The sequence below is a fragment of the Opisthorchis viverrini genome, assembly GCF_000715545.1.
Source record: "Opisthorchis viverrini unplaced genomic scaffold opera_v5_24, whole genome shotgun sequence".
Taxonomy (NCBI): Eukaryota; Metazoa; Platyhelminthes; class Trematoda; order Opisthorchiida; family Opisthorchiidae; genus Opisthorchis; species Opisthorchis viverrini.
The window spans coordinates 255641-278716 of record NW_008751680.1 but is presented as its reverse complement, the minus strand read 5'-3'; the positions used below and the strand labels follow the sequence as shown (position 1 = coordinate 278716).

The window sequence follows — 23076 nt, the reverse complement described above, 5'->3', positions numbered from 1 at the left end:
CCTTGTCCTGAGTTCTGAGCTCACGAGGAACCCCAAGTGTGGTAAATTTTGGCACATTCGGCATCCATGTTTTTACGCCGACGATACATACTACAACACCAAATAGAAGTATGTGAAATTCGCAACTAATGTAGTTCACTACGGCTGAAATCTTACATGATACCGCTGGCTATTTGTGACGTGAAAACATATGGAATGGACACAATGCACGAAGCACATCATATAGGATTATGACACGCTCTGACGCTCGTAACGCATGGTGTTCGGTGAAGTCAGATTGGAAATTTCAAAACAGGTCTACCAGAAATGACCGCACGCGGGTTCCTTTGGTGAGTGGACCGAATCTGTGGGAACTTTAAACGAACAAAATCACTAAGAAGATTATGACAATCAGACGGGGAGGTACTATAAGATGCCAGCGATTACCCTGATTTTGAACAGTGACCAAAGTCTGGCACACTGTACCTCAACCCTGTTATGTAAAGTGGAGAATTCAGACTGTGCAGAAAATCTGTCCACTCCAACAACCACTGATTAGTGTAACATTCAGCATGCAGACGTCTCTAAACCCTATCGCTGCCTTTTAGCCACTTGAGTTCCCTGGTATATATCAGTAGATATATCTATATATGCATACATCAGGTATATTTCTTCATATCCACAAGGCTTCCGTAATAGAGTAAACTCGCTTACCCGTGCGAGTCATGGTTTCGGGAGATAATTTTTACACACTACATACTACTCGGGTCATTGACCCGGGTTCAGCCCCGAACGCAAGGTTCAGCAAGTTACACATTTGAGTTTATCTTGCCTGGGAAACGGAAAAGGAAAAAAGACTGGATCGATTCCTCTAGTGGCTGTCTTCAGTGGCTACCCATAATCTCATTCTTTTGATAAATAGCCTAAAAGCGGTACTACACTTGTTGGCTGAAGCTGGAAACTTTTGATCACTTTCGTTTGGGAGTTTCCTGTCTCGAAATAAAAATTTCCCATTACTAAAGCAATTTCAGTGATAAATTGGCCTGCTGTAAGCTGGTTCGTTCAAACCTCAAATATTGCTCTGGAGTATCATACTGAAATTCTTTTGTTACGCTTAAAGTGGACGACGGACTGCTTGAGGTAATACCTAGAACCACAAGGCTACGTCCCACTATGAGATCCACTGCCTGTGCGGTAATCTTAAATCCAAGCTAGGAAGTGCCTTCAAAGGCCACAATTAATCGCGAGTAATTTTCTGAACATGGGTTCAATGTTTAGGATACTACAGAAGAGATCGTTACATATCATTGCAGCTGAAAAAACATGTTCTTCAAGGAATGCACAAACATGTGAACAGTTGGCAGAAACTTACTTTTATCAGTTCTGCAATGTGAGCTGCTCCGATCTGCGTAATTTGACAACCGGAAATATTCATCGTCGCAAGATCAGGGGCGTGACGGAGGGCTCGACAGATTTCTAAATAAAATTTTTGCGAAAAACGTAAATGCACAGTATTTTTTTAATTGTTCCTATATGAAGGACAGTCGGTTCTATTGATCCGCACATGTTGTTGTATACAGCAATCTAAAATGATACAGATATAGTTGGTGATGAGGAAAGAATGAAACCTACGCTTACCAACCGAGGTACTGCCATGAGCCTTAATCTTCAGGAAAATCTTCAGAAAAAATATTTCTACATGAATACTTATTTAGTGTTTGCGTTCTACTATAAACTCTGACGTGTGATTACCAAAACATAATGGCGACTTGAAAGACACAACCTACTCACATGGTTGATAAAAACTCTTAAAGTCCTTTCCTCAATCATAAAGGGTTAACAGAAAACCAGGGGCTGTGCTCAAGTGATGCGTCCGAAGAAGGGCTAAACCGACCAGACCACGGAGAAGATCAACTTGACGCCTTAAGACGCTCTCAGAGATGATATGTATCTTGAGTAAATACTGGGTAAAGAACCAGGATTATCGGCCTTCTGGACCCGGACGGTCGAACGAACTTTGGTTTTGGTAGTTTGGATTTAATAATCATATGGGTATTTTCAAATAAGCAGTCGGCTTTTCCTAGTGATAATCTACACACATATTTGAGAGATAGACGCAGAAATAAAGTCTAAAACAAAGATCGAAGACTGAAATCTTCATTAATGTTGTTTTCATATTAATTACGAACGGATTTGCCAATGGTCCATCATATGCACGGATCATTGTGTCAAAATAAAACCTCTCGAGAGGGCATCGCTGCATGGAAAGCACTCACCTTGATTGTCTTTATCAAGCACTTCTAACAATAACACTGGTAGCAACATTAGAATCGGATTCGTAGGTAAGCTGCAGCCAACACCGCTTCTCATCCAAATTTACCGGATGAATTTAAATCTAACGATGAACAGAAAGATGTCGAATTACACTGCCTGATGAACTAACCCAAGAAAAGCGAAAACCGTCGTGGGCTGTCGAACAGTTTTCAACAACCCTGTTAGCAATGTATTGTGTCCATACAGGCATCGCGATATTACGAATATCGGGCCAAATGAAACATGAGGCAGCCTGGTGCAGCACATCCAGTTGCTTAAAAAGATCATAAATGAAGGATTCATCTGGGTTCCAGGTGAGTCTCCCGTCAAAACCCAATCGGTATCCAAATTATTTTACCTTACTAACTAACCTTTTTTACTGACTGCCTTGTACCAACACAACCCAGGACCAATGCAACCGAATTTTCTAATCAAGTTAAAGGTCGACGGTAAAACTTCACGTAATGGCTCCAGATGTTGTGTGATGCCCATTTCGTCATTTGACAATACGATAACATGGGAGATGGTTGGTTAATGAAAGACGCTTCTTTAGCAATAAAAACAAAAGAGTATCGTCGCCAATACTGTTTTCATTCATCATAATCCTGGTGCTCTCCGGTCAGTTTGAAGCAAACCCCGATGCATACGGTGCTACAGCCAAACTTAAATTTTACTCACGGGCACCCAACACTTAATTCGAACTTCCAATATGCCGATAACTAGACTACCGTCAAAAAAGCTGGAAAACTGTGTTATTAGTGCAATAATAGAATAGTTTGCCCTCTCAGCCAATGAATGGTTTAGCATGGCCCGTCGTGGAGGGTTTCACCGTATCCCAAGCAGTTGTAAGAGCTGCCGATATGGCATAATTAGGGATAAAGTTGGTTCTACGACGATCTCTTCCCGCAAGCTAAGACTGTCTGTGTGGAGAAGTCAAGGCGTTTGTGTCGGTTTATTTATAAGGTTACTCCAACGTATGACCTACTAGTAAGTAGGTCAACACCATGCCTTGCTATAATGAGCTGCCAGCTGGCAATATAACTGATCACTTTTCAATGAGAGTGGATATAACATCATGATTATCTTGTCTCAAAACCGTGAAAATTATGCTCTTTATGAAAGATACCAGATGAATTCAAAGAGAATGAATGAGATGATTGCTGAAGTAGTCTCGGACAAGCTGCTCGGAAGGCGTCACTGTGAATGTCACTGCTGCAAGTGTGAAGAACCATTTTAGAACTAAGCGAACCCCGTCCTAGGTAAATCCTAGTGACTGTTCTGGAAGACGTCTCATGAGAAGGCTAAAAGTGTACGAAGTCATTCGGCGCTGTTCTTAAGTAATCTGAATTAATAAAGCAAAGCTCTTTCTTTAACCAACTGCACACAACGTGCGCGTGGAAATTAGCCTCTCACGTAGCAGCAAATAGCAAACCTCTTATACCGAGCGCAGATCAGATTCCAGATCTGCTCCACACCTAGCCTAGCTGAAATTAGTTCCTCATCAGCCTAGTTACCTTGGTTAAAGTTGCCTATGTTGGACCGTTTCTGTTTATTTTACCAAGATCGTGAGAAATGTGAGTTGCTTCAACTTTGTTCTGGGTGAGTGAAAGAGTTGAACTTGAAGGAACAATATTAATATTCGAGAGCCACCGGTTTTGTCCTTCAGATCCATTAAGTAGGCGAATCTCCCAATTTTCCGCTAAATACATGTTTTATTTAAATTTAATGTAAGAGACATTTTCAGAATAAACTCATCTGCACACAAAATGAATTTTGAAGGAAGACTCACCTGAATACCAGGTGAATCTCTCGCTATTCATATTCTTCATTAAGCTGGATTGCAGTTGGCACGACATACGAAGATCTCGTTCAGATGTAAAACACCATTCATAATTTTTCTGACAACCTCTTAATAAACCACGGCTATTTTTTCTTCGTGCTCATCACGTGACCGCAATTCCTAAATTTTTGTTAGTTTCGTATTCCACTCGAACCCAAAACGGTACGAAATTCGCGAAACACGCACATTAGCGCACCGATTTGGATATTTCCTATCTGATCTAAATTAGGCGGTACTTTTACAGAGCATTCACTTGAAAAACATCACAAATCAGAATCAGCTGGAATATGGTTGAATCTTCATTTAAAACCACTTTAGTATTTCGTGAAGTGAAACTTTCTATGTTGGTTGCAACAGTCATCTGGTTGCGAATTATTTTAGTGATCACTCGGCTGAATTCCTCGTTCGCAATATGCTGCACAAATGTAGCTCCATGTTTCCCTTTCGGGCCGAAGCCGAACATATCAATACCCAAATACAAGGTACACAGTGTCAAGTAGAAAGGTGATCAAAATAAATGTGGGACGTACCAGGTAGTCTTTCACAGCTAGTTCATTGCAGCAAAACCATGTCAGACACACGCTGGTATGACATTATGGTAGATTATCATAAAAACCTACGCAAGATACCAGTTTATCCCCCCGTTATGAGTGATCAGGCCCTGACATCTGGAATCCACGAAAATACAAGACTGGATTCTGATGAGGATCAATAAGCTAGTTCAAATAACTACTCAAATTTGCCATGTTTCAATCTACGGCACGAGCACTGTCGACAGTACACTACTGTGGAACACAAATACTTCAATCCCGCACAGCCATAATTCCATTGTAATCTTTGTGGTGGACACAAACAGTAGGCGGAGACAGAGGAATGTACGCTTTCTACAATGCTACGGGCATCTCATGCACACACTCACAGTCTGGAGAGAAATCGAGAGGGAGAAGGTAACCGAAGTCAGCTGTGAGTCATTCTTTACGGAATGCTCAGTCAAAAGCAGAGCTTCCGTCGTGGAATGTGGGTCGTATCGATATTATGGAGACTTTCTGTCACCGCATTTACTTCCGTAAACCAGGTGAGCCGCAGACATGTAAATCCACGCGTAGAGGGCATGCGGAAGATGTCAATGTTTGATCATCGGTGTCTTCAAAGCATTGGTCAGTTCTGGTGGGAACATCGGATTAGTAATGCTAGGGGACGCCAGATGGTCTTAGGTAGAAGGAACTCTCCCACGACAAATGAATTACTCACGCCCCATAAGTTGTGCCTGTCGGGACATGTACCCTGCATGCCAGAAGACCATCTGCCTCACAGAGCTCTTTCTCCCGGCCCTATGCTGACTGAAAGCGACCGAGATGTGGACAATATATGGTCTTGCAGCGAATTACGAAAGCGCTAACCAGTAATCTAAGTCGGGTGGGCAACTGCCGCCTCCCTAGATGGAGATTCCGGGACGCAAATCAGTGATAGTTGACGTTGGCGGAAATGGCCCAATCGCAGTCAATGACACTCGTGTATCACCTTTTGTGCCTAGATACCCACTTTCCGAACAAACGGAACATGACTTCGTCTCCAACTTTTGGATTTTATTCCACTTTTCCGCTCTCCGCTGATCGAAACTGTAGGAGCCGGAAGCAGTGTGCCTATGGCAAGCGGTTTATAGCTAATAAATTCGATTGAGCCTTAATCTTCAGGAAAATCTTCAGAAAAAATATTTCTACATGAATACTTATTTAGTGTTTGCGTTCTACTATAAACTCTGACGTGTGATTACCAAAACATAATGGCGACTTGAGAGACCCAAACTACTCACATGGTTGATGAAAACTCTTAAAGTCCTTTCCTCAATCATAAAGGGTTAACAGAAAACCAGGGGCTGTGCTCAAGTGATGCGTCCGAAGAAGGGCTAAACCGACCATGGGCTTTCAAAGAGTTTTCAGCAAACTTAGGAGTAGCATATTTCATTGATAGAAAATATATTGTGATATTTCCAGTGAAACATGAAGCAGTCTTCGTGTAACGAATTTCGCTGAAGAATGCACTAAACGGGAGATTCATCTTCGATTCCGCTGAGTTTCCCGTTAACATCAAGTTCATAAATGACTAACAACTGCCTTTTTTTTTAAATTAAGTCCTTTTTCACCTAGTAGACATATTTTCTGATATAACCTTTATTCCGAGAACAACTAAGCATCATATAACTAGGAAAATTAGGAAATTTCTGGCCCCTGGAACCTATCCCAACAAAATTGGTCGACCTCAAGTAAGGTAAAATTCAGCGTTAGTCTGTTGTCCTTGTAACACGGCGACTGGTCTTTTTATCAGTACAAATAAATAATAAGGATCTAAGTTGGATTAGTGCGTTGGCAGCCACGTTTCGACTGTCAGGATGCATTTGGATCCACTTCCATTAGTCGTCAGCCTGAGTGAACAAACACGATGTGAAAATAGTCATCAATATCCGTTTCATCTGTCACCAAAACAGATCATTCATCTTGTAACTACGTGTGTGTATTGAAGCTCACACAGCCCCCACACCCTCATTCATCAAGAGATGAGCAATAAACACTCCTTCCTACTCACCTGTCTAATGCACTCAACTGGTTGCAATAAGGAAAGCTAACCCGCCTATTCGGTGTACATGGGTAGTTTTCACTTGAGTGATGAGGAGATCTACTTCAACATGGATTACAGAATTTTTCAAAACCGATGTAGCTGCTGTACCCCAATCAAAAAGCATCTTTGCCTTTGTTACCAAAAATTCTGAAAAGCTTGCAAGATTGCTCGACTGTGACACTGAGAGCAGGAACCTATGGGGAAATGTGTGGGATTCCCACAGCTTTTCTCCTTGAACCATAACGTCACAAAACCAACCTTCAGCCTGTGTGGTTGGATACGTTAACCCATCCTGCGAAGAATGTCACTAACGAATATCCTTAACAGAAAATGAGAAAAAAAGACTGTTTTTATGCAATTAAATTTTCATTCCCAACGCTGCTCACTGTTTTTCTTGGCTATTGAAAAAAATTCCGAAGTGTTTAACTGGCTTGTCTCCTGAAAAGGAAAACATTGATATGTGATTCCCTTCAAGCAGGTTACAGACTCTTGCAATGGAGGCTGGATAATATTTGGGTACTGTCTGAAACTTTATCCAGTAGATAAAGACCGTCCTTGTTATAAAGATGTAAAGCGTTGTGCATCTCACTAGCTCCTGGGCGGATTTGAGCCTGGAAACTTTTACTTACTGACTGAATGTGGACTAGTCAGCCATGTGAAGTTACTGAATTCCCGAGCTCTTGGCGTGACCTCATAATGTGTTATAGTACTTCTTTACGTCCTTAGTTGTGTTCTCGCCTCTGATCTTGACCGAAAATTGTCAAAGATAGTATGTGGCAATTTCTTTCTGCCAAACCATACCGATGCCCCTCTCAATAAATAGCTTTCCTTGTCTTAGTATGCTGGATTAGTCTCGGTAAATATTACTTGGCTTTTTAATAATCAATCCAGTTGGGAGTATTTTTGTTTACTTATCAGATTATCTAGCACTCTTTAGCCAGTTTTTTATAGCAGACGAGGACCAGGTGGAACAGACGGTGTTATTTTTGCGAAAAAGCAGAGAAAAAAACAAGTCTTCCTGACCTTTAGTTGAAGCTTGGTAACATGACCTGTAGCTAGACCCTTTGCGACCAATGTCGTATCGCATCAGACGAACCAAATCATAACATTTTACCTGAGTGAAATCGAATTTCATTGTGGATTTCCGCTATTATTGACACACGGAACGAAAAGTAGGACTATCAGCCGTACATCCTGAAGGTTTTTAACCTTTCCACCTGTTTAGTCCACGCCTTATTCCTTTAAGTCTAGGATGGGTAAACATCGTTTGGCTTGTTTCAAATGCGGCTCAGTGCTAGTCGCCTTTAGAATTATTCCTCCGGTGAGGGCACTCGACACTACCAACCAATCGAAAATGGGTTTAAACTGTGGATAGGCCAGTTGTTAAAAAAAAGTAGTGCGTTCATATGTTGCACAGACTGTCAGTAAACAATACACTCGTAACCTGAACTTTCGGGACGAAACTACTCATAACGGCTGAACACAGAGTACCGCAATTGTCTTAACGTAAGACTTGCGATTATCTGCCATGACTTGCTTCCGAAATGATATTGCTATCACCGAATTTCATGCATGATAGTCTAGCCCAAGTGGTTCACTTGACGTACCTAGTTGTTCGGTAGCTTTCATGCTCAAAACCCTTAACTAGTGGTAGTAAATCTATCGGTGAACTGATTTTTGGTGCACCTCAACCATTTTTGGACTTGTCCAGACTCGGTTGAGCTGTTTACACTGAAAGCCCACACTTTGTGTGAGTTCTTTATTACTGGATGCATCCTGACCTTGTTCACTTCATTGTGAATGCCTCTTGATTCGGCGAGGTGCATTTATTCCACGTTACCGGAAAGCTCCATGGATATGCGGTAGAATTTATCAGACGACTATGGATTTGCCCAAAACTGACCAGTATGTATGTCCGGCACATTTATTTGCAGTGTTTGATAGAGCCGATATCTGTTAAATGCGCACAACAACTACGCCATGACTAATTTACTGTGAATAAGCGGTTTTAGATACCTAAATGATAAAAAATCTAGGCGTAATGATTGTCCCCCACTTTATGCGTTTCCCGGCACAGGTTCTTATAGGACTGGATGTTTAAAATGTCCTGGTTTATACTAACTTTGCTGAACATATCAACATTTAATCATCACGAATTTTTAAGGGGTTGTATGGGGAAGAACAATGGTGGATCAATTGCATCATCTCAAACAACATTTGCAGCATATTAACAAGTAAGTTTTAAAACACTAACCTTGTGGCGAAATTTATTTTCAGGTTACATTGGTGCTAACAATGTCATCTCAACCTCTCATTTATGATATCCTTCCAGCGGGGGAGATGCATGTTTGAGATTTCGCAATAAATTCTGTGTACATAACACGCTACTCAGCATCCACGCGAGTAATATGACCTGTTAGGATAATTTTACTCTATTTTCTTACCCTCATTTTTCCTGTGGCTTTCAATAACAGCGTAAAACCTGCCATGTCATGTCAGATAGCTTCTCAAAGTTATGATGGCTCGTCGAACTTTGTTGCATTTTCTAACACTGACTTTTGGTGGTTGAATCTGAACTGAGAATCGCAGTTTTCCAATCCCGACAATCATCATCGACAAAGCACTACCTAATCGAATGTGGGGTTTCCTGCAGTAATGGTAACTGGACGTTCCAAAATTTTCACTCCTGGTAGTCGCACAGAATTCAAATCCAATCAAAAAGGTCAAATGAAGGCAGTTGTCAAACAGTGGAACCAATATAAACGTTTAGCCCAGCTGACTACTGTCTAATACGTTGAAAATTTTACAATGGTTTCCAAAGAAATCCTCAATAGTTGGCCTCTAGGATATCATCAACAGGTCCAGTCCGTCTTCAAAAGTAGCATACGGTTAGCCACTGTTGATGTTAAACAGCTACTTGGGGCCACAGGTAAGAGTGCAGTGCCATGTGCTAAGGAAAGTATGTCCACCTATGAGGAGCCGACAGGCTCAGCAGACACGGACAACACTTCCTCCTTGACTGAGTGTACTGAGTAGACCGATACATACACCCTTCATTGGACTTCACTGGCAAATTGATGGCTAAATTTTTTGACGTAACTATTGATGTTGCTTAAATCATGGTTGTACGGTAGCGAATCATCGGTTTTGAACACTGATGTTATGCCGTCGATGATGATGATGATGTTGCTTTCGTAAAAGTTATCTTAGCTTTCAGGGCTGGAGAAATAATGCCTTATCTTTTTAAGTAATCCAACATGAAGAAGTAATGCGGGACGTTCAACGTATTCAGACACTATCGCTGGATGAAACATCCTGGTAGATACCGTGTTATTATGCACTACCCCTAGTGAACTGGTTGGTCTTATGTTCCGCTTAAGCGAGTGTTCATGTAGCGACGAACACTGCAACGTTTCATTTAATATAGTAGTCTCTGACCGTGTCATCAGCCACTACTTATGATAGTCAGGTTCATCTTGGCCAATTTCCTCTAAGCCGTCAATTTAATTGCGATAAATTTCTGCCCTAAAAACGACATCCCATCTACGTTTTTTCTATACCAATGTTTCTGCCGGTAAATCTATCTCGACGCAAATGGTGTTACTGAAATAGCTAAACGAGCCGTGCAAAAGTAGAATTCCTTTGTGCCAAAACTTAATACCCAATTCAGTTACTTTGTTGTAAGACAGTGGCGGAAGAAGGATTCAAACTAATTTCTCCGAATATTGCTGTTCCGGAAAGTGACTAGTGTTACAGTTGAAGGCTACGTTGCCCGGCAAATTTTCGCTACTCGCTTGATCTAAGTATTTAAATTTTCCAGTTCCGCGTTGGGATACATGATTGTGCACCAAGTATCGCGAACCAGTTCCAATAACTTATATTGAATATAACGTACCTGCAATGCCTGTATCGCCTATTGGACAGCCGTTCAAAGAGAGATGTCGAAGTGTTCGGTTGTTGGCAATGCCCTGAAACAAAACGACATGGAGTGTTGCGTCTCTCTATGAAGTATCAGGGAAAACATTGGAAATAAGGCTCTTGTGAATATTGATCAAAAGTAAGCTGCGCATTTTACAATATACCATGCATAGTGTTTGCATGTACGTGGCTGCACAAATGTACTTGCAGTTTACCCTTCACACGATACTTTGAAGACTTAATATGACCAGTGATCTCGAGAAAGTTTATTGGGCAAGGCGAGGACTTACTGACCGGAGGCTATGTGGTTTGAACCCAGCCTTGGCTTTCGACTGCTCCTGCCTACGTTTCGACAACTTGAAAGTATCTCAGACATCTTCCTCCTTCGTCGTAGTAGGTATACTAAAAGGATATGTGGTTTGAACCCAGCCTTGGCTTTCGATTGCTCCTGCCTACGTTTCGACAACTTGACAGTCTCTCAGACATCTTCCTCCTTCGTTGTAGTAGGTATACTAAAAGGAAGTTAGCGCTGAACGATTGCCTTTATCACATTAATTTTAACTTATACTGATAGAAAAATTACAAGGGCGAGTTCCAGCTAAAATTGTAGACTGGAAACTTCCGTGCACATAATTTCTATTCAGAAGCGGACCCAATGACTACAGTGGCTTTAAATTATTGAATCAAGCGTATTGTGTATGTGTTCTAATGCAGAAAACTAAACCAAGCTTAGGAGAAGGTTACAAAAAAATACGAGGTTGTGTTTGTTGCAGCTCAGTCAGCTTCTTGTGAGGAATGTGACTGTCTAGGTGGCATCGTTAAATGCTTAAGAAAGGGGATTTTCATTGATTGATTTTATAACCCCTACGCGATATCTGATATATATAAGTAGACCATCAGAAGGAGGTCGCGATAAGTGAACTGGCCGAGCGTAAATGTTTCAGATTAATCAAGGAGCAGTAGGCATATCCTCCGGTACTCCGCAACGTACTCACCAAACAGCTATTTAGTAACAAAGTGTTGTGACACCAGCACACATTTTACCTCTGCAGGAAAACTAAAGTTGCTTTGTGAGATTAGAGTGCTCGAGCTTTCATGAAAAGCGCTTATTTGTCGAATTTTTTAGATTAACCCGGAAAAGTGGCAATACATCTGAAATAATTGATGCAGGAAATAGATCAACATGGTACAACATTGGATTCAGTTTGTTGCCTCGACTAGAGAGTCAAAACGCATACGAAATAATGAAATTTAGATGATCACTCCATTTACTTTTTCCCAGCAGAACTCAGTAAAATTCTGGAAAGCTTCCCTAAACAACAGCTGCTAGTCTCAATAGAAATCAGGTAGTAAAGCTTCTTCAAACTCTTTTAGGTAGAAAACTCTTCAATTCGGCGTATTTGTGATTAGCTACTGCGTTCTAGGCAGCTGGATGCCAGGAATGATAATATGGTGACAACGGAGTAGTTTCCGCAAACTTGTAGCGTTTTCCAGTCAATAATGGTAAGTTCAAACGCAACAGCCTTTCCCTCAATAACAGGTGCTATCTTCTTTAGTTGATTATATACTAAATAGCTCAAAATTATTTTGTAGTTGCGATTCAATCTACGGTCACTTGCGCAAAAAATGTATGGTTAGGACATTCCAAAGCAACTAAACTTGTCAACCATTACCCAGAAGAATATACAAAATATGTTCAAATAAGTTATTTGCCGAAACCTCTTAACAGGATAATTCAGTTGCTCAAGATGCTTATGATTAATTTTTTCTCGTTTGAACGACTAATTCTAGCTCTCAGTCATTCTCCACTGTAAATTTTGGACGATTTTCTCAGTGTTATTTCCATCGCTCATTAACTGAACTGAGCATCTTATGTCACCAGAACATCTCAAAAAATGAACAACCAATGAGAAACACCCTGATTTACTTTGCAAAGACAGTTCACATCTGCCTGGATTAATGGGATGTTTTTTAATTCCAGAAACACCAGGGCAGTTGTGATTTGTAGAGAAGAAGCAACGGCTTGGCAGATGGATCGTAGAATTTTCGGGTTCGATATCCAGGCTGGCGCCGGACGGCGAGGCTTGGTAACTGGGCATTCTAAAAACGATTATGGAGACATTCACTGAACTAAACATTTCCAAAGAGACAAGCAAATTTAAACATGATTGCCAGCAAAATGCTCGAGTATAGCTAGCAAAACCCTCTCTAACAACACCATTCACTGATTTGACTGGCTTGTTTACAACGATGTTAACTGGACAACAAAAATTAGCAACAAATATGACGAAAGTTATGTGACCAACCGCAATGCAATCAAACGAATTCATAAAATGTCTGCAAATTCCTTTGGTATTGCATACTTACTTGGAACTTTAGAATAAACGTTTTCAAGGCCTTACATTAATTTTTTCCGAAATTCTGCGGTGGCCAATTTCTTGCAAGATTACGAAGGTCTGAGTTAATAAAGTGGTTGTTCATTGAGCTAGCGTTGCATAACGTTTAAATATAATAATGTTAATATCATAAGGAGACGTGTAACCAAAGGTAGAAATACTGGTTTTATTTTGCGCCATCCACTAAAAAGCGGTTTCTCCATACAAGTGCTTTTGACTGGCTCCGTCAAATCATGGCTAACAATAGAAGGAAAATATCTGTTTGGTAAAAGTTGATAAAGGAAATTGTAGACTTAGGAAGATGAAGGGCGGCTTAACAAATCGTAAATAAAGGGCTAATACTAGAAGAATATTTGATTACTAACCTCCTGCTTAGCGGAAAGGGGCGCTTTCATTTGAACTGCCGAGGATGCTGGCCATCCGTCAAAGTTGTGTGTTTGAATTACGGAGAATGTGTGTTAGCGACCTTGAGGAGCCCTTCGCGTGGCTGGTATGGTGAGCTATATGCTGACATCCTCTAGACACCCAAGTGTCACTGGTGCTAGTTAATTTCAGGTAGACGTCTGTATTCAACAGACCGCAGAAAATCAATAATTCGGGATCAAAATAATCAACCTCATTTTCATCGTTTTTATCGTCATAATCATTTTCAGTTCAGTCAGGTAAGCGTTAACGGCAGTTGTGTGGGAAGCCATAAACCGCGTATAATTGTTGCAGCGGTGCCAACCTTCACCGTTTGTTAGATAATGCAAACTGGTAATTACTGATGCTGATGCTACTCCCATAAATTGCACATCATTACTACAGTCTTTACAAAAAGCATAGCTATGCTATTTCAGTAGCAAGCTAGAAGAAAATCAAGAACATGCTTAGGATGACGAAACGTCTCTACAGCGTTAACACTGCACATGCACCATTAGTTGCTTTTATGATGTCTTCACTTCGTATACGGCCATACGGTTTGGAGGGCAAGCACCCGTTCACTTACTTTGGTCAGAAGAGCGGATATTCTGGCAATGGGAATTAACTCACAGATGTTGTTTTTTGAATTAGACCGATCCTTTTTTAATCCTTTTAAGACTGTATGAAAAGTAATTTGGCGTCCCCTAATTGCTTTCAGTAACAAGTTATCAGGCTATTGTCCTCAAAAAAACATGAGATAAGCAGGATCAGCGTAATACACTGCTGCAGATACTCCAAAAACGGAAGCCTCTGGGCAGCTGCTTTACAAAAAGCATAGCTATGCTATTTCAGTAGCAAGCTAGAAGAAAATCAAGAACATGCTTAGGATGACGATACGTCTCTACAGCGTTAACACTGCACATGCACCATTAGTTGCTTTTATGATGTCTTCACTTCGTATACGGCCATACGGTTTGGAGGGCAAGCACCCGTTCACTTACTTTGGTCAGAAGAGCGGATATTCTGGCAATGGGAATTAACTCACAGATGTTGTTTTTTGAATTAGACCGATCCTTTTTTAATCCTTTTAAGACTGTATGAAAAGTAATTTGGCGTCCCCTAATTGCTTTCAGTAACAAGTTATCAGGCTATTGTCCTCAAAAAAACATGAGATAAGCAGGATCAGCGTAATACACTGCTGCAGATACTCCAAAAATGGAAGCCTCTGGGCAGCTGACTAGCCCAATGGTACATAAAATGACGAGCGTCATAAAACCATCCGAAGTCTTTTTCCTGCTAAGCACCACATTGTGTTTGAAAACAATAAAATATACCGGCTATTTCTCCTAGTTAATACAAGCCTTTCTAGTCTGTGCTTTGTCCGATTTACTAGATGTGCTGCAGTCAGAATATTGTACTCCAATAAGCGCCTAGTTTAACAACTCATTTGTTGGACAGTATACTGATGATGCAAGTCTGTGCTTTGTCCGATTTACTAGATGTACTGCAGTCATAATATTTTACTTCAATAAGCGTCTAGTTTAACAACTCATTTGTTAAACAGTATCCTGAGGATGCGCCCTATCATTAGTATGCTTGTTTTTTGGACCATTTCAGTTTATACGTGTGGATGCCTACCTCTATTCAATTCTATTATTTAGATCATAGGTCGCCTTTTTGCTTGTCTTGATAACTGATCTGCAGTATTCAACTCAGAAGCCATCTAACGAGTGCACAGTATTTGCAGTATAACTTCCGACATTTCAACACTGTGGGTGTTTCATTTACTACTGTTGGTTGTTGGACGCTGTAAGAAGATGGAAGACTGGAGACTCTCATCTTAAGCGCATCTTATGTTTGCATAAAACTTGCACAACTTTATTTCAATCACTCCTTCGGATATGTTATTGTTGAAACCAGTTTGCCTTAAAAGAATAAGGGGCTGTCACGACGTTGTACACCACAGTAAAGGAAGTTGCTCAGCCAGTTCAGAGGGCCTACTTACAAAGTACTCTATAAACCAGCAGTAGTATACTTTGTGCCATAATTCTGCCATACTTTAATTTATTGAACCGGCGTGAATTCAGTCATGATAAAAAGTTTACCGCAATAACACCCAAAGCCAAAATTTGGAAAATGGATAAAACTTGCAGATGATTTAACAAAAGCTTCCAAACAAGCTAGTAAAACAAACAGTTTTGTTTATAGTGCTGTTTGTTAGAAGTATGTGTTTTTGTTTGATAAAAGCCAAGAGTTATCTTAAATTAACTGTTGGGATGATGCTTCGTAAAGTCAATGATCAACCGAGATTTTATGGCCAGCACAAGAATGAGAAAAGGAAACTGGAAGTTCTAGAAAATACAGAGTACGGCAACTCATAGAAAACATACATCTTACACTACTGTGAAGCGCCGTGGTTATTAGTCCAGCATATTGTAGAACTTTTGTTTCATTGGAAGAAGGGTAGACAGCTGGTTTTCATCGCCGGTACTCAGCACTGAGGTCCTCATGTTTTCAACAAACGCTTAAAATTATAAAGATGCAAAATTTCCTAGACCGTTGATAAAGGCAACCAGATGAGTAAACTTTTTCCTGTAAAAGACTATCTTGAGTAACAGCACTCTACACATTTACAAATTAAACGTAGATTTTGAAGTCACTGAAGGGGAAAGACCTTATTGACAGTGGTGAGTGCTGCAGGCAAACAACGCTTTAGACTGTATTTTCATTATCTCCCGTCCTTACGTGTCCTGTAAGGAAGAGGTTGGTAAGATACTGTTTTTGTTATCAAAGTCTAAGGTGGTAAATTCATCCAAATAACAATGATGAATTTTCTTAACTGAGGGTGACATTGAGTTCTGCAACTTTTTGGTTCAGAACTACCAAGGCTAGGGATAACCACATCATTACTTAAAAGAGATGTGAAAGTTTTGATAACAGTTGAATAATATTCCCGCAAGAGGAATATGACGCCAAGAAATGGAGTGTTCAGGTAGTGAGTTTCGTAACTTGAGCTCACTAAACTTTCCTGTACTCAAGAGGATTGAAATGAGATTGACGGTGGCTCCTGTCTGGAGAAAGCAGAACTTGTCACCGAAAAGAACATGAACAACACTCATACTTATTGAAACACCCCTATCTTGCTAAGGCATAAGGAAGGTGTATTGTGCTACTTTTGATTTGTAAAGTTTGCATTTTGTGTTTCAATTTTCTGCTTCTCTCAGCGCTGTGGTGACCACGCATCCATATTTCATTCTAGACTCATCCCCACTTTACGATTTACCTAACTCTTTTCCACGTCAAAATTGTTTCAATTGATCCGTGGAGTTTTTCACTTCTCTTTCCCCAACCTGGCTGCTATCTAACCTTCGATTCTTTATTTTGGTTCTGGTTGCGTAAAATACAATTACTAGTTATTGATATTACTTTTTCTTCCGCACGGGCATGAGTAACGACCCTTGTTGGATCAAACTAAAATATCATGACTTGTTTGTATAGCCGCTATTTGTCAGCGTCAAACCTAGCAGTTAAAGTAGTCGGTCTGCCGGTAAGTTAGAGGCGTAGTGTCTCAGAGTGGATTCGCTTTTACTCCATGGTATCAGGCATAAATTTTTTATAACTGTTTCTGGCCTTGTATCTATTGTAGCGATTTTACTTTCTTAGCCCGTCACCAGCGAGCGATTTTACTTTCTTAGCCCGTCACCAGACTGCGCAACTCTTGTCTGCGGTTTTGGAGCCGGATTTGATCACGGGTGTTAAGTGCCAAGTAAAGTCGTCCCATACTGCATCGACTACCGGTGCTTGGAATGGCACTGGATTCTGTGCCAAAAGATGGCTCAGATGAATAGAGTTTTGGAATCCCATCTATGCGCTCACGTCGCCCGCACTACGTATGTTGGTATTTGAACCTATGCGCTCCGGAGTATACATCACGCCCCGTTGACAAGCTCGAGACATTTGCCTTATACGTAGCTAACACCTTACGAAGAATACTTCTCAGCTCCGACATTAGACACGAACCGTGGGGCACACTATTACATTCATCTACAAAATGCGTTGTTTTGCACAAATAGACCAGGAGGGGTGACAGTCATGACGACACAGACAATATAGCCGTGGTCGTTTAAACAATCTTGTTTGGTCAGCGCGGAGTTTTAGAGCCTTCAACACATCATGATTGCAGGTGACCATCTTATCGCGCCTGAGGTTTGCAGTCACTGCGAACCTCATCACAAACCCCCTCATCCATGACCATAGAACCATTTTATTCATAAAGACTGCTTTACCAATAAAAGGTTTTCATTTCTACTTACGTTAGAGCAGACCATTTTCAATGAACCTGTTTCTCATTTCAACCTTTAGATGGTGTTTGCATTTCCCAATCAGCCTCCGCCGTTTTGTTAACAACCCCCAAATATGAACGCCGTAACCCTCCAAGGCAGCGTCTTGGCAGACTGACGATCTTCAAGCCTGTGGTTTGTGGACCATAGAAAATGATATTTTGCTCGTTGTTTGGACTCTGGTTTGATGTAGCAGCAGCCTCCTGTTGAGTCATCCGTACTGCCTTACCAGAAGGCTCGACCTGTCTAGCTTCCGTCCCAGCACCCATATTTTGCTAATTGTCACACTTATTCTCCGCCCTCTTCACACAACATTATGTGCCTAGTCTCACTCTCTTATGTTAAGGGTGAAAGGGAATGTGATGGCATTCGAACCGCCCAAGATTTGGTGTGCCAGTTTTGCTACTTACTACGCCGCGTTCGTCCGACAGCATCAGAGTATTTCTGATGTTGTTGCTGCATTCAGTCCGATTTGTTGTATTTGTTTTAAGGGTAGTTTTCGCCTCCGACCTGATATGAGGGCTTGGACTTATGGTGAAGCATGTACCATTGAAATCTGGTTTACCATACGATTCGGCCACCGGGGGGTGAGCTAGAACGACGTGAACGACATACCGGTACTTCAGAAACTCGATATGACCCACTGGGAGACAGAGGTCAGGATCACAGAAATTAGGGATGAATAGTGTCCAGAAGCAACACCAATCAGTTTGTTGTGGACTATTGGTACTAAAGTTAAGGTAAGTGTAAGAGAGACAAGATCACACGCGCGATAATCAGAGAGTACCACAGGCTAGTCGATTCATAACGCTGATGAGAACCGACGTTAAACAAAAAGCCGAAGGTAGTTCGAAAATGGGTAGAATGTGGATGAAGAAATTAGGTATTCTTGAGGTCTATCGTGCGTTTATCAAGATTGTTCACGGTCAAGGAGGAGGAAAACGTATTACGCGACGTATACACATTCGTATTAGATTATCTAATGCCTTTAAATACCAGTTTTTTTTGTGGCGTACTCGGAATAGAAATGCAAACTAAGCATAAGGTGTGCGCTCACCTGAATGGGAAATATCACAACTACGAAACCCGATATGTTTGAGCGTTCGGTTTATCTGAATTGATTGAATAACTGGACTCCAGTCACATAAACTGATTGGAATGATGAAATTCATTCTGAAAGTTTTGCTCACCGTATTTTGTCTATGTTGATGTCAACTATGCCTTCACACAAGTTATTGGTCACAGAGTGAATAGGGTATGTATTTTGTAATGCACAAGCAATATCGTAGAAGGCCTTAAAATCTCCTCCATATTTGAATTTTTCCTTGTCGCTCAAAATCATCTTTCATTTCTAATCAGTTTGTTTACAATTTTGATTTGGTGCGCTATTTTGCCGTTGAAATTTGATCTTCCCGGGTAGCGCATTTAAACTTAGTTCATTCGTCCATTCCGTGAAATCGCTGGGAACGTGGACGAATTCCGGGACAGTTCGTGTACTTTCGGGGTTGAGTGAACCATTAGTCATCAGTTTCGCTTGAAGATTACAGGTGACACAACTTCTTATGGTTTGGACATCACCAACAAACTCCTCCATTTTGAGAAGCAGAAGTTCATGCTGAGGGACGAGCCGTTTTCTGGATAGTCGGCTCATTTTGTGTTGTATTCCCAAAAATTAATCCTTTGTTGTCGCCTATGTCAAGCAATCGTGCGCGCCTCCCTCCTGTGCCAGGTGGGGCAAACTCCTAAAGAGAGCCCCAGTTTGCCCGGCATCTGCTTGAAACTTAAAATACACTAAGATCTCAGGAGGGAAACCGACAAGCATTCATGCTGGTCAATTACTTATCCAATTCAGTAGAAGTCGATGAGTCCCCCCGCACGCCACAGATACACGAACTGCTTTCATAAGAGTTATCGCATCTTTTGGTCGATGTTGAAGGATGTTCGCCAAACGCCGATCATATTTCATGGGGCTGTATCAAATAGTGTACTTAAATAGAGCCAGACTATCGTAATTTTGCACTCGCTCGTTTATATTATTTGTCATGTTCTTTACCGACGAGCACTTATCTGGCACTAAGGCGATGGGGCGTGCAACAATCAATTAGATTAGGTCAGGTGCCTTAAAGTAATCTAAGCAAGACGTCACATCCCAGGCGTGTCAGCAACGTTGGTGATACTAAAAAAGTTGAAAAGAAAGCTAACTGTTGCGTCTAAACGGTTCTTGTCAGAATACACCGGTATTATGTGGTCAGTTTCACGGGTACCCGTGAGAAACCTTGGCAGGTCGTCTCTCGCAGAGAGTAAAACCCAAGCTTCCTTTCTTATCAGCGGTTAGCACTTTGGATAGAGGCATTCTGCACTTCGGCGCGGCGCTTCAATCTTTTATTTCTTGGCAAGTCGATCTTCAACTGAGTAGGGAAGGTGAAAATGGAAGTTATTGGGTTGGCTGCGCTCAAGCTGCTATGATGCCACCAGAAGGCAAAATCTTACCGGACATCTGTTACAACCACACGTGGCTGATTTGAGCCTCAAACTGGACAAAACGACGCAATTATCCTCCATTTATCCTCCAAAGTTTTTCGATATACAAGTGAAAAATATCACTGAGACGAGATTTAGGAGAATTTTCTTCTCCACAAGCACACTCGGATCGCGTTGAGATATGGTCGTTACTGAAAATTGGAATGGGTGTTCAACTTAGACTTTTGTAGTTTCAGACTAATTTAAACAGTATTGGAATAGTATAGGGAGATTGTGAGTTTCAAATCATGCACGATCACATTCTGAAACTTGTTCAGACGCTGTTCTGATCTGAATCATGTTTTGAGCCTATGGATAACGGTAAGCATGGGCGCTAAAGGGAGCACACCCTCTTATGCGCGTGACCACCGCAGTGACTTAGTTGGTGAATTTCACTGTACTGGAATCTTCATCAACCTTCTACCTCATTCTGTTATTGCATGGGATATCCCTGCCAAGTAGTATATCTTTCGAAAATGCAGTTATCCATCGCGTACCCGTTCAATAACAGTTGCATCTGCATGGCAGTTCACCAGAAGCTGAAACCATAATTTTTAAAGTTGTGACTTGCTGATTGCTAGTCTGCTCCGCTTGCATATTTCAGTGATATGTTGCCTATAACATTTTAACTAGGTGTGCGAAACTTCAAGGTCACCGACAATCACCGGTTAACGAGAAATAAATCATGAAATCGCGCTTTGGCGTATTTTGGCGCTCTTCGGCGTTCTTTGAGGATAAAACAAACTATACAGAATTTCCAATTGGTCAGTGACGATTGTTTGCTTTATACTCCTCAGATTTAACAAATAAGGTGAGTTTGTTCAGTGAACTTCACAATAACACATTTTTCCATGGAGCTTGCTTTGCATTAAGTGCTACGGTGTTGGACAACTGCATGAACTGTTCAGTAGAGATGCGAGGGTCATCTCTGCGTATCATCCCTTTCCCCAGACTCGCTTGTAGATAATGCGACGTTGCGAGATAACCTCAGGTAAATTATCAATACAGTGATACCGTACCGGCTACACTGGACCAAGTCGACGAAATGAGTCACTTCCTCTTTGGGCCGACTGGGTAGCGTGGACGTCAGTCTGGGTGAGCTAAAGTTCACCAACTCCACCCTGTTTAGTTTCAGTGTGCTGGCTACCTTAAAAGATGTACACTATCATCAGTTTTAACCAGTACACAAGATGGACTCGTTAGGCTCACTTCTGAGGAATGTGGCAAGTGCTTCAAATCGAAAGCTGGATTGATACCTCACCATCGATTTCAGGGCAATAAAATTGTTGGGACAAGCATGATAGCCCAACTAGCCTGCGCTGATTTTTTTCCGCCTTTTCACGTCGCAGGCAGGAACACGCCACAAAGCATAATGCAGACAAGCTTAATCGAGTGAAGTATTCTGGAACCCGCTGGTCCCAACAAGAGTCACGATCGCTCTTGCAACTCGTTACCAATTCATACATCTTGTGGCACGCAAACTGCGGCGATCATGAGGCTGGAGCAGTATCTTCCTGTTCATTTAGCCATCAGCACCGAACCCAGGTTGCGAATGCCTTACTGGCAAACACAACGGCACCAACCATCATCTGGTGGACCTGACCAAACTATCGGTCAAATAATGGCCTTCTTGCCAGAAGCCGATGACTGTAGCGTCTGGTTTAAACAAACCTTGGATTGTGCCGTCACTCTCAGAATCCAATGCTGACAGTTCACTTGCTAGAGCTGACCTTCTGGTGTTTGTCCGAGGGTTGCAGCCTGGTATCATGACACCCGAGCTAGTCCCGTCGCTTCTGGACTTCCACGTCTCTAGGGAATTTCCACACATCCGGGAAAGTTTATCCAGACACCATCAAAAGATAGCCCATCGGATACCGGTCAACAGAAAGCAGATCCAACGGGCCAACTACACCGCCATCCGGACCCTGTACCACCAAAGACAGAAAGATGAAGCGTCCGCTGTGCTCGATGAGTCATTGAAAATCTATACAAAGGTAACTGCGGCCTAACTCGAGACACCAAGCAGTATTGGAATGAGGCTCTCTCAGCTTCAAAACACGTGAATAGCCGGCCAAGTCGCGTAGTAGTAACGTCTGATTACAGCCTTACCCAGCCAAGTAGAGGAGAAGTCGGCCTTACGATCCGTTTAATAGTCTGTTCGCCCCAGGCCTGGACAAGCTCACGCCCAGGATGCTCCACCGGTTCAATGTTGAAGTGATGCATGGGTATTTCAAATTACTGTGACTATTTTGAGACTTCCCCTCACATCTGTGTCGTGCCTGTATTACCCTATTTCCGAAGGTCCCAAATCCGGCTTAGCCGGATCAACATAGACTGATCTCCCTGTCATCCATTCTTGTCCGATGCATTCATATGTTGCTTGCTGGTCGCCGGAGTCGTAGATTGCAGCTACCATCACTCCAGTTTGCACTTCTTCATCGGGACGGCTGTTTGAAAGCTACATCGCTGCCACATGCGATGTTATGTTACTCTTCGGCGATTGCTTCTAAGCTCAGCTTTGCGTTTGTCGATGTCTCGAAAGCGTTTGATTCGGTTTCGCACGACACGACCCTCAGATCTGCCGAGGCATTTGTGGTCGATAAATCGCACAGTCCTTTGAGAATGTTGTAGCAGTTTTTTTCATTTCCGAGGTTCACTGTCACAGAGGTGTGGGTCGAAGAGATAAACTCTAACCAATATTGTTTCTCAATAAATGGATGTGGCTGTTGGATCGTCCATGCCGAAAATGGGA

The 23076-nt window shown here is 41.7% G+C and overlaps 3 protein-coding genes across 3 annotated transcripts in view; 1 reads left to right on the top strand and 2 right to left on the bottom strand.

Moving 5' to 3' along the window:
* T265_02071 (hypothetical protein) overlaps positions 1-21926 on the top strand; it is a gene marked incomplete at both ends in the record, with an annotated part of 38888 nt that extends 16962 nt beyond the window's left edge. Inside the window, 3 exons of the mRNA XM_009166230.1 lie at positions 8913-8982; positions 21276-21315; positions 21674-21926. Of these exons, the coding sequence (XP_009164494.1) occupies positions 8913-8982; positions 21276-21315; positions 21674-21926 (363 nt within the window). The remainder of the gene's footprint in view (positions 1-8912; positions 8983-21275; positions 21316-21673) is intronic.
* On the bottom strand, positions 1352-18976 carry T265_12918 (hypothetical protein; the record flags this gene model as incomplete). Its single annotated transcript, XM_009166286.1, has 4 exons — positions 1352-1455; positions 10644-10716; positions 12594-12766; positions 18862-18976. Coding segments are annotated over 4 exons (465 nt in total), but the record flags the coding sequence as incomplete, so codon positions are not given.
* On the bottom strand, positions 19156-19455 carry T265_02072 (hypothetical protein; the record flags this gene model as incomplete). The annotated part of the gene is made up of 1 exon (XM_009166231.1): positions 19156-19455. One exon carries the CDS (start codon positions 19453-19455, stop codon positions 19156-19158), a length of 300 nt encoding a protein of 99 aa, XP_009164495.1.
* Positions 21927-23076: the final 1150 nt, after the last annotated feature.